This window comes from Nothobranchius furzeri, chromosome 11 (assembly GCF_043380555.1).
Source record: "Nothobranchius furzeri strain GRZ-AD chromosome 11, NfurGRZ-RIMD1, whole genome shotgun sequence".
Lineage (NCBI taxonomy): Eukaryota > Metazoa > Chordata > Actinopteri > Cyprinodontiformes > Nothobranchiidae > Nothobranchius > Nothobranchius furzeri.
The window spans coordinates 47,093,229-47,105,889 of NC_091751.1; the positions used below are offsets into that span (position 1 = coordinate 47,093,229).

The 12,661-nt window shown below is 46.4% G+C and overlaps 1 protein-coding gene across 2 annotated transcripts in view; it reads right to left on the bottom strand.

Annotated features, from left to right (window-relative positions):
• The window catches only part of yes1 (YES proto-oncogene 1, Src family tyrosine kinase), a 52,411-nt gene that overhangs the window by 20,233 nt on the left and 19,517 nt on the right, over positions 1-12,661 (bottom strand). For both annotated transcript variants that reach the window (XM_054741741.2, XM_015956567.3), the window contains exons 2-3: positions 12,371-12,649; positions 1,480-1,579 (exon numbers count right to left, since the gene is read on the bottom strand). In XM_054741741.2, the coding sequence (XP_054597716.1) occupies positions 1,480-1,579; positions 12,371-12,649 (379 nt within the window). The remainder of the gene's footprint in view (positions 1-1,479; positions 1,580-12,370; positions 12,650-12,661) is intronic.

Sequence of the window (12,661 nt, forward strand, 5' to 3'; positions counted from 1 at the left end):
TATGCTTCTGTTATGGCCTGGATGAAGAGGAGATGAACGATTGCAGGGAACCGTTCCTGTTCATGTTTAGTTTTCAGTCCGACTATGAGGAGTTCTGCTGAGAAATTGAGGAAAAAAGGAAGATGAAGGTGTTTTCTGGTTTTGAAATGCCATAATACAGCAGTGTCAGTTTTTGCATTCTTTTTCCTCCTCACATTGTTTTTTTGGAGGTTTTGTGTGCTTTTTGGTTCATTTGTACTTTTTTTATTCTTGTGTTGGCTGTTTGCTCTATTAAATGTACCTTTTTTGAAAAATTTAGTCTGCATTCTTGTGTGTCTCACACAATGTCTCACCACCCCGCCTCAAACCCTGGCATGTTTTAAGAAGTATCAGCACAATTTAAGTCTCTGGTCCTCTTAATGTAGCTGATATAACTGAGTGTACAACAAATTTACCCGTGTCTGTCTATACTGTTTTACACTCACTTGGGAAATGACTATTAAAATAAAGGCAGCATTGATAAAATCAACTATTAAAATGGTTTTGACAGGTTTAAAGAATAGTCTATCAAATGCCTGAACCTTTTATATAGGTACCAAAAGTATAGCTAAAAGACACAAATACCTATGTGCTATAAATACACATACCATACAAAGGTAGAAAAAATAATAAAAATATCAGAACAGATTGGATCAAAAATGGCGCCTGTAATTGTCTGCTCTTTAAAATTATCATGACATCCAGCAAACAAGTCATTTGTTTACCAATGTTATGCTTTACATGGGTTTTGTGGGTTTTTAGGGCTTTCTAATCCTTAGAAAGGGGCTACTCGCAGTTTACTGGTTCCATTGAGAGAGGGGCAGGAGTCAAATAGTTGTCTCCACCCACCTCTAAACGTTTAACCCCGCCCACATTTAGCCCCGCCCCGATCTCCGGGATGCAGCCAGGGGTTACTCGTCTTTTTGGCAGATAGCCGATATTGTTAATGACCCCAATATCGGCTGATAATATCGGCCGGTCGATATATCGGTCGGGCACTACAAAGAATTAACAAGCACATTTGTTTAGCCCAGATTATTTATGCTTTCTAATTACAGTAAGGTTATGGGTACTGCTACATTTAGGCCCTATGATTTATTTGATTTATCCCTTTATTTGCTTCATTATTAAAACATAAATGAAGCATATTTTTAGGAATACTAAATTCAAAGAGCATTTGTTTAGGTTAAAAAAAAGTAAATTAAAATCAGATTATTTCCTCTAAACATGGAGATGATCTGAGTGATGGTCCATTAAAGGAAGCCATTAATCCTGCCAAAATCCAGCATTAATGTCCGACCTGAATATAATGAGGGATTACACACACACACACACACACACACACACACACACACACACACACACACACACACACACACACACACACACACACACACACACACACACACACACACACACACACACACAGGGTTATCATCGTGTAAAAGCCCATTTACTCACTCATTTTTGATAATCTGAAAGCGATTCCCTTTGCTGAAAGACAAATCATCAGTGGTCCTTGCTTCATAATCGTACAGTGCAACAAACATCGTCACTGCATCTAAAAAGACAAAAATGTAAAACAAACAAACAATTTACTTTAATTGCGTCTTTTGTGAAATGTGGTCCCACTACACAACAAAACAATGCAAGTTTAAAGGTGCATGAAGTGCACAAATGTAGGTACAGCAGACTGTCAGAGTGGTGATATTGCACTAATGTTTTATTTTATATTGCATGTTTTACTTGTTTTTATTCTGATGCGCACATTTTTATTGGTTGTGTTTTTTGCTTATTCTGATGTGCTTGTTTTTATTGATGGTGTGTTTTTAGTTGTGGTGCAACATTGTGTGTTCTGTGTTAATCAACCCAATCATCTTCACCTGCAGCAGTGTTGCCTGGACTGCCAATTGATGGACAGATGCAGGCAGGACAGAATTTAAAGGGAGGAACGCGTGGACACAGGACAGAGAAAGAGAGAGCCAGGATGGCAGACGGGACGAGCTAAGGGGCAGAGACGCACCCCAGGACGGCGTCCTGAGGACCACATGTGCCTGGACCCCCCCCAGCCAGAACAGAGGAGCACCCGGAGTACGGTCCCGGATGAGGGACGGCGGCCGAGTGTGGAGGAGCGTGGGTGTCCCTCCCTCCACACATGAGCGGCGCTCGTACGGGTGCCGCTGGGTCCGGTTGGAGTCTTGGACCGAAGAGGGGGTTCACCGGCGGCGCGGACAGCGAGCAGCAGCGGAGAGCGAGATCCGCAGTGGAGAAGCCAGGGCACGGAGAGCAACACGGCAGGCGGGCAGAGTTACTCTGCCCCTGCCCGTAAGTATTGGAGCAGTGCTTGGCTACATCTGGAGCTGCTGTCTCTCTGTGTGTGGTCTGGTGCTTGGGGACTTGTGATTGCCGGAGTTTTTGTGTGCCACAGGGGCCGAGGAGGAGGATTGGATCCACTGGCCGTTCAGCCTGTGGTTCCCCGAGGACGACGCGTACCGCAGGAGGGCGGGGTCGTGGAGGTTCCCCTGGCAAGCTCATGCAGGGGCGTATTGGACTGCTTTGTCCTCTGGAGGCCCGGCAGACTTTATTGTGGAGAGCATCTTGGGCATCATCTGAGCTTTTAGAATAAATTCCCTTTTTTTTTAAATTTGCTTTTGTGGTTGCGCTGCTTGCCTTGGTTTTAGAATCTATTTGAATCTGTTAATATTAGTGGCACAAGCCATCCATTCCACCTGATATGTGTCACAAGTCCATGTATCAAATCAACCAAGTCTGCTCTGAGCAACCGTTGCCAGTTATGGATCAGCAACAGAAGTTCTTTTTATAACTTCGTTTGGGTTTTTCACTATGGGAATCGCCCTGGCGTGACCAACTACGGAAGCTCCAATGACGAACTGCTCCCATGGCTACTATGTTGTCATTGACGGAGTAGTATTAGCGAGTGTAGCTCAAGCTAACGCATTGAGGCGAGCTTGTCCTTTGCTTATTTAGCATTTATTTGCTAATGAGCTACTTTGGTGCAGCTAACGTGTCACGACGAGTTGCACTACATATAAAATACAGCTTTAGTTGCAGACTTACACCTGCTAACTAGCTTGCTAATGCTTTTTCAGGCAAACGTGTCATGATGAGTCGGATTTTCAGCTATGTCTTCCACACCTAACCCAACAGACGGATCGGAACCAAAGAATAAAGAGGCTGCATCCCACCTGTGCCCGGCGTCATGTGGGGCTTCTATTTCAGGCAGGGACCCTCATCCTATGTGCATAGCCTGCATGGGTGCTGCTCACGCTCAGGCATCGCTGGCTAACACGCAGACATGCCCTCACTGCTCCTCCATGCCGGAGAAGATAAGGGAAAGGAGGCTTAGAGTGGCCGTGGCTAACGGCCAGGACCCAGGCCTCGGCCATGCCTGTAGATGCAGGTGACAACCATCAGCCACGAGCCTGCACAAGCTGGGCGGATATGATGGAAGAGGAGCCCCCGCTACCATCTCTGTTCGAGGGTCTGGTTGAAATAGGCTGCTCGATGCGGGTGATGACGAGGCTGGAGGCGATGCAAACTCAGAACTCCTCGACTTGGGCATAGAACAGGAGGAAGAGGATTCCAACTTCCCAGCTCAACACTCTAAAGCCGGGCGTACACTGTGCGACTTTTTCACTCGCAGCGTTCAGCTTCAGCTCAAACTGTACGACTTCCTCGCAGAGCAGATCTCACGAGTCGTGTGCTCACACTGCACGACCCAGTTCTCGCATGCGACCTGACTGCTCACACTGTACGTCTGGTAGCAACACGTCGGCCCTAAAAATGTGCTAAAAATAGCAGTTTTTACTCAACACGTCAGACTTTTTTGTCTTGCCTGTTGTCCTTCGGGAGTGCTGCAGGAGGACACACAGGGATTTATGGGGGTTGGATGAGGAAACGAAATAAAGAAAGTAAATCTGTGTTTTGTGATCAGTTTAATTTGACATGAACACGACAAACACACTTTCTTGACAATCTTTGTGAGTAAAAAAAACGTGTAGAAACAAAAACGCACAGCGTGTGTTATTAGGGAAATAGCGAGCGACCGGCCGGCGTTGATGCAGGATCGCGCGCGCATGCGCCGTGAGCGGTTCTGATACTTTTTGGATCGTAGCTGCTCGCAGCTGCTCTTAGCGCCGCTTCAACAGTGCGATACCCTCACGAGGGACGAGCGAAATATTAAACACACCAGAAGTCCCTGCGACCTCATGACTGCTGATCGGCGGCTGGTCACGTGGTGTTAATCGCCTCTCGTAACCCCCTGTACACTACACGACCGCTCGGCGCAAAACTCGCCCCGATGTCGTGGCTTCTCGCACGACTGGAAAATCGGCTCAAAAAAGTGAAAAAGTCGCACAGTGTACGCCCGGCTTAAGCTGTCTAGCGGCACTGGGGTGGCATCACAGGGGGACACCGGCCTGTATGAGGTTTGCAGACCAGCAGCGGCAAAGCTCAACATTCAGTGGCAGAAGTGGTGGAACGAGACCTGTATGATGGTAAGAGGCTCCCACTATCCTCCTCTCCACCCAAGCAGCTCTTGCCGGCTGTCCCAGCATGCATGAGAGAAATGAGCCGTTACTGGTCTAGCCCATTTAAGAGCAAACTCCCCACCAAGGGATGCTCTAAACTGGAGGTGCATGGGATGGGGAATTGGGACTGGCCGAGCCCCCAACGGTGGAGCCTTCAGTGGCATTCCACCTTCACCCCAACCACAGATCCGTGTCAGCATCTCTCTCCCATCTAAAATGGATCGTCTCACTGCATCCATTTTTCAGAGGATGTACAAATATGCTCGCCAATCTGTGTGTTCCCTCAATGCAGTTACTCTCATCAGCTTATCAAGGAGAAATCCTGGAGGAAATGGATCGTCAGTTGGACTCTGGGGACACCTAACCCTGCTTTATGGGATGAAATTTGTGTGGTGAATGATCTCATCCTGAACTCTTCTAGAGGAGCATTCCAGGGCTGTGGACATGTGATGGGTGGCGGTTTCGGGTGAGAGAGCCTTGTGGCTAAACCTGTCAGGCCTAGGTGATGCCCAGAAAGCTGATGTCATGGATGCAGCATATGACCCTACCAAAGGTCTCTTTGGCCCTGCCTTGGAGAAGATGACTGAGACAAGTACCCACAGACAGCAGGAAGGTGAGGCCTTCAATCTCTGCTTGCCTCGTAAACATAACCCTCAGCCACTTCAGGTACCCAAGCTTGGGTTTGCAGCAGCTGCCTCAGCGGCAAAAGGTCGACAGGGTGGGGCTAGACCACAGCGATCAGCAGGTGGTCAGCCAAACAAGGCGGAGAACCCTCGCCCATGGGGGAAGCACTCTTTTGCAGCAGCAGCTGCCAGGAACTGCTCTTCTCACCCCAGCGAGGGCAAGAGGAAGAAGACATCCTAGCTGCTCTTGCTTCTCCTCTCCAAAAGAAGAGGAGGTTTTCAGAGGAAAAAACTGACCTGTGTTCAGGGTTCAGACACTCCTGTGGTTCCCAGTCCAGCAGGAGTTTTGTTAGCTACTTTGTCTTCAGTTCAGAGAGACGATTGTGTGGAGCAGAAAACCCAGTGTCACCAAACACTTCAGTTTTCAAATGAGCACACAGTCAGTGTCACCAAGCACTTTGTTCCCAAATGTGTGCAAAAATGTTCATGGCTATCATTTAAAAATAAAGACAGCTTTTCTGCAGCCAGGCATTCAGCCAAGGGCAGACAGCTCCCCACAAAAAAATAATGAACAAACCCCATCAGGTCCCTCTGCACCCAGCAGAGGGCCCTCTCGCTCTTCCCACGGGACGAGTCGAGGCTACTCGGGTGACGGAGAGGACGTCACCCAACAGTGGCTCGCTTTCGGCTCGGGCCGAGAGGTGGCGCGCATGCGCGGCTCCATCTTGGGTTCAGATGACAATTTATCGGGGTTACAGGCTTCAGTTTGCCTCAAATGTTTCATCGGGATAATAACATCAGTGGCAAAAGAGGACTCAGTGCATATCCTGGAAGACGAAATTGCTTCACTGTTGAACAAAAAAGCAATCAGGATGGTGCCGAGTGACGAGGCACACCAGGGTTTTTATTCACGCTACTTTCTCATTCCAAAGAAGGACGGAAATCTCTCTGTCCCATACTCGACCTGCGTGTGTTAAACACTTACGCGAGTACACTTTCAGAATGTTGACTCACAAAACACTGCCGTTCCGTGATTGGTTTGTCACGATCGATCTCGCGGATGCCTGTTTTCACATCTCTATTTATCCTCCACACAGGAAATTTCTCAGGTTTGTCTATCTGGGCACAGCCTATGAGTTCCAAACCATCTCGTTTGGGCACAGAGGGTGTTCACCAAGTGTGTGGAGGCGGAGCTGTCCTCACCGAGGACTCGCGGGATCAGAATTTTCTCTTACATAGACCATTATCGGATTTGAGCTCCCTCCCGGGAGCAAGCAACCAGTGACGGGCTGGTGGTGTTGAACCATCTGACCGACCTGGGGTTCAAAATAAACTGGACAAGGAGCAGTTTATTCCCCAGACACTGCACAGAATATCTGGGTCTTCAGATAAACGTTCTCTTATCGCGTCTCGCTGTCACACAGTGTGTCGCACGTCTTCAGTTAGGAAACCGTGCGACATATATACTTTGCATGTGCCTTCTCAGCCTCATGGCGTCAATGATTTCTGTGGTGCGACTGGGGCTTCTTATGATGAGAGATGTTCAGCGGTGGGTGAGGTCGTTAAGACTGTGCTCCCGCAGTCATCTCCACGGCGTGAAAATAACTCTGGTGTGCATGTCGGCTTTCCAACCTTGGAGAGACCGAACAGTTCTCAAAACTGGGGTTCCGCTAGGGGCGGTGGTGTCCAGAGTTACCATAACGATGGACGCGTCCGTTACAGGTTGGGGGGCTACCTTGATGGGGAGAGCAGTGAACGGCGTTTGGTCACGCAGTTTGAAACAGGTTCACATAAATGTGCTGGAACAGTGTTTCTAGCTTTAAAGCACTTCCTGCCCTACTTAAGGGACCGTCATGTCTTAGTGAAGACAGACGACACCACAGTGGTAGCTTATATCAACTGTCAGGGCGGGACACACTCCCTACAGCTGCACTCACTAGCCAAGGAAATAATTGTGTGGTGCAGCTCCAGACTCCTATCAATCCGCGCAACATATCCTGGACAACACATGTGATGGGCAGCTTGAACAGAGGGGCAGACCTTCTGTCCAGAGGAAATCCTCTGTACGGGGAATGGAAACTCCAACCCCAGGTGGTGCACCAAATATGGCAGAGATTTGGCCAGGCTACCATAGATCTCTTCACCTCATGGGAAAGCGCCCACTGCCCACTCTTCTTCTCCCTGACAGATGTGGACGGGCCTCTGGGAGTCGACGCATTGGCTCACCAGTGGCCGAGAGTGCTGCTGTATGCGTTTCCTCCTCTCAGTCTGATTTCCTCCATTCTAATAAGAGTAAGGGAACAGGGCCCGTCTTTGATCTTGGTGGCTCTGTTGTGGCCATCTAAGCCGTGGGTGGCAGAAATAATCCAGATGCTTTGGGACAAACCCTGGCCCCTGCCTGTCCGCAGGGATCTCCTGTCCCAAGCCAGGGGAGAGATTTATCACCCTCCACCCAGGCCGCTCGTCTCTGTGGGCCTGGCCCATGAGAGGTGGAATCTGAGCGTGGCAGTCCTGCCCCCAAGTGTCATTAACACCATTCAAAACAGAGTGATGGACAAGGGTAAAGCTTTCTCCACTATTAAGCTTTATCTGGCTGCAATTTCTGCATGCCATGTGGGGTTTGGTGACAAACCAGTGGGACAACACCCATTAGTGCGTCGCTTCATGAAGGGTGCTCGCCGTAAGCTACCAGTCTTTAGGCCACTGGTACCACTGTGGGACCTCTCTCTTATTCTGGAGGCTCTCTGTCATCATCCTTTTGAACCTGTAGATGAGGCTGGATTTAAACTTCTCTCTTTAAATACTGCACTGCTTTAACTACAGCAAAGAGAGTGAGTGACCTTCAGGCATGGTCAGTCAGTCCCTCTTATTTACAGTGGGCCCCTGGCTACACTAAGGTGTGTCTGCGGCCCAATCCAGCTTTTGTGCCTAAAGTAATGGAGTCATTTTATAGCTACTCCCCTGTGGAGCTGCTAGGGCTGGGGGTAAACGATTATTTTTAAAACGATTATTCTGACGATTATTTTATCGAATAGTCGACTATTCTAATGACTATTTAGAAAATTAATCTAATGATTATTTTTCTATTGCACAATTAACAAAAACCAGAAAATCTCAAATAAATTCCTCAAAAAAATTGATAAATTCTTACTGTAAGAGAATAAACACTACAGGCCTTCCATTTTGTATAACACTGCTTTTATTGTGTTGGTTGGTTATGTTCTGGTGACGTGTAGAACTTGGGAGTGCAGGCTGCTGCCTGAGAGGTGGTAGAAGATGGAGTGTCTCCATGTTGCTTTGTTTTGGTCACTTATGTGCGTGAGGCGAGTGGTGATACGGGTTAAACCAAACTCAAGGTGATATTTTACACTAAACCGAAAACCCACAACACCCTAAATGTAATAAAAGGGAGATCTACACCACAAAAAAGATGAACTCTAAACCAAAACTTAACAGCTTATCCCAACGCAAGAAGCTGTTAGCGAAGATGCTAACAGTAGCTTTACCAACGTTAAGTTCAAGTTACCAAGTTTAAATAAACCAAAAACACCCAGCAGCAAACAGACCAGCACGGAGGAGAGACTGCTACCACCAAAACAGCTCTCCTAATGTCTGAAAGAAGCTCCGTTATGAAGGGAGAAACGCTCCCGGTGATTTTCTACATCTGCGATAGAGACGAAGCAGCGCATCTGACCCCGGAAGTTGTTGTCCGTTGCCGGGAGACGAAGGCGGGCAAAACAGGAAAATAATCTAGTAGTGGACGGACGTTGTTCCGGGTCTTCGGTATTTGGCGGAGATGTTAGTGAAGGCGGAGAAGAGGGCGAGCTAGAGGAAAAACAGGCAGATTCCTCCTTATTTACAAACTCCTGGGGATGCAACAAGTGGGCGCGGTGCGTCGACTTCCGAATTTGACGTCGACAAATTTTTAGAATCGAGCCGTCGACGTAGTCGAGGCTTCGCTGCAGCCCTAGGAGCTGCTGGCTTTTCACCCACCTCCTTTTTTCTCAGCAGAAGAGCAGAAGCTTAATTGTCCGAGCTTTAAGGGCTTATTTGGACAGGACTAATGGTTTCAGAAAATCAGACCAGTTGTCTCGCCAGAGACTGGCACACTGGACTGTAGAAGCAATAAGCCTTTCATATAGGTGTAAGGGTGCTGAGCACACTGTGGGGGTGAGGGCTCATTCTACAAGGATCATACCCACATCTTGGGCCCTGTTTCGTGGTCGTCAGTCCAGGGTATTTGTGCAGCAGCTAGCTGGGCCATGCCGCTAACTTTTGTGCAGTTTTACATGCTGGATGTGTCTCAACCTTCAGTGGAGCATTCAGTGCTGGAGGCAGGATGCACAGCATCTGCTTAGTGGTTAAGCAGAATTTTGCTGCAGCTCGCGTCGGGATGGACATGCAATTGGGGAGTGGGCCATATCTCCCATAGTTAAACACCGAACGAAGTTAGAAAAAGAGTGTAGGGTTACGTTACGTAAACCCCGGTTCTTTAACAGACTAAAGTGTTTCACCAATTCCCTTCTTGCATTAACGGTAAGAAATCGTCCGAATGAGTAGGAGGGGTTGGTTGGCTGTGTATATACTGGGTGGGTGGAGCATGGGCATGGCACCACAGGTCTGTCAGGTACAGACGTGATGTCATTGGAGCTTCCGTAGTTGGTCACGCCAGGGCGATTCCCATAGTGAAACACCTCACTCTGTTATCAAAGAACCGGGGTTTACATAACGTAACCCTACGATTCCTAAGCAAAGGTGAGTCATACACGATGATAAGCAAAAACATACATATTTCACTGTAACGTCTAGTAATTGTTGGAAACTCAAAAAGTAGCTAGATTTTTTTTAATAGACAAGTTTTTTTCCAATTCACCGTTAGCATTGTTAGTTCAACGTTAGCCTTTAGCATTCTTAAGCCAAGATTACAGTAAAACAAACTGTTGTTGTGGCTTATTAGGGGTACAGAAATAACTTCTGGGTCGCTCCTTTTACTGGCTAACATTCTTTCCATAACACCGCTGTGTTTTGGCGGTCAGTGTCAAATTACAAATGCCAAGTCAGCAGTGTTTGTCCGTGCAGACTTGGCAACCCCACAGGCTCAAATAGGATTTGCTTTGGAACCAGGAAGTTTTGAGGCGGGGTAGATTGTAAACAATGCCTTTGTCCCTCCATTTTTTTCACGGCTGAGAAGGAAATCTGTTTGAACGCAGCCTTCCTTTCGACATGATTGAGACATCAGACTGTGATAATTTCACTGTAAAATTTTTACTTTTTGTACCTTTAAACTGCCAACTTAACCAGAGAGCTCATTTTGTTTTTTTTATTTCATAACAGATCCAAGGGTATTCTAAAAATACAGACTGTTTCAGCTGTGATTAAAGTCTTAATACTCGTTGAAGAAATTCTTCTGGAATTTTGGTCATCGTTGCCATTTAGATCAGTGAATAAAACCAATGTAATTTAATATATTTTATAAAATGAAAAGAACAGACAGCCGACAAAGTGTAGAGAGACAACAGGGCTCTAGATGTCTTCTAGGTACTGGGAAAACTAATTAGCTCTTCAGACCGTTTTACGCTCTTGGAAAAGATGTAATCCAATGGGGGTTACAGTAGAAGCTCAATATACTCAAGTAGGGATGAGTGAGCACACCACTATCTGTATCTGTATCTGTTCAACCATCTAAATGATCTGCATCTGTACTCTGAGTGGGCATGGCCTAACCCGGAAGTGGATGTGGTTTACATCAATACATTATTTTAAGTCTAAAATTGATATGGATTGATCGGAAGTTGCTATGTGTGTTGTTTATTTGAAAACTATTTACAGAGCAGCCTCAGAACTGAGATTAAACATTTTTTATCACAGTAGTAAAGGAACTAATACAGAACAAGTTTTTCAATAAAATCAGAACATTAATATTTAAGTGCATAAATTAATACATCTGAACTCATGCAGTAGGAACTAGGAAATATGAAATACTAGAACCAGACAACTTTTTATTTTATTTTAATTTGATTATTTAAATAATTTGATTCAGTCTCAGCTGAAGTACCCTTTGTATAGCTCATTGTATGAGGGGAGAGAGAGAGACAGAGAGACAGAGACAGAGAGAGACAGACACATGCACGAGCTGTTTTCAGCTCTGTTTTGTTAAATGCACCACATACATTATGAAAAATGTTACTTTAAATATTAAACCGAAAAAGAGACGAGCTGAAGAAAACCTAGGGAGTACTGAAGAAACGTGAGCAACAGTGAAGCAAGTACAGCGAGATCCGTGACTGTGTGTGTGTGCGTGGATGGGCCGGACGGACTGAGCTCCCGGCTGCAGAGTTTTGTGTGTAGGGAGGGGCGGGCGCTCTATGTGACTGGCCAATCACAGAGCGTGAAGACAGTCAGTTACCCAATGAGGATTTTCCTTCAGCATGATTACAGATATTTACTAGTTTTACTCGTTTCATGCTCATATTCGTCAAAAATGCTTTATGCGTAAACGAGTATCCGGCTCATACCTGCTCATAAGGTTCAGGAGCTTGGTAGGAAGTAAACTGCAGAACCATGCAGAGTTACATGGCAGGGTCGACTTCAGGCTTAGGTTATTTAGGTGTAATTCAAACAGAAAGGGTAATGAGAAAAGGAATCTAGTATCTCAATGTCAGGAACTCAGGGAGGGTGTGTGTGCACTGGTCTGTTGTACATCTTCATTGCATAATTAAACTTCTTAGCTTGAATCTTTATTGACCCTGATCTCAGAAGGTCAAAATAATTACAGACAAATTCCTAGCTCAACACAAAACAAGCGTAAGCAATGAAAACTTTAAATGTGCAAGTCTGAAGTCAATGAATTCAGAACATGTTATGATTACTTTTTTCCAAGCTTAAAGGGCATGACCGTTGCACTGCTTCACATATTTTGGAGCAGTCTTCGGGTTCTGCTCAGCCCTGATGTTTTGGTTTATTCCGTCTAAAGGTCTCATTTGCATAACATCTGTTTGCAACATCCCAGGAATAATAACTGTTCAGCAAAGTGTATTCTACGGTGGTCTTATGCATGACAAAATCAGAACAACACAGTTAGACCTGCCTGGGAAAACATTGGACTTGCAAATTAGGCCATCATTTTGTGTTGGGTTTAAACCCCCAAAATATAGCGATGAATAAAAAAATGGAACCTACTGGAGAATTGGTTGACCCGAGCCGCTGGATGGAAGGTTGGGGCTCCACTGAATGGCACACCTGCTGAAGTAGATGACCCACCAAAAGGTGTGAGGGCAGCAGTCTGGGTATTGTAAGAGTTATTCTGTGCCTTTACAGCAGCTGTATGACACATCAAGGTGGGCTCTGGCCCATACTGGCTTGTGCGATCGTTGAATGGCGTGACATTTAAGTCAACGGGTCCGTACTTTGACGTCGAACTCTTGGCCTCTTTGCTTCTGACGCAACCCATCGTCAAGCCTGCAAGGAAGA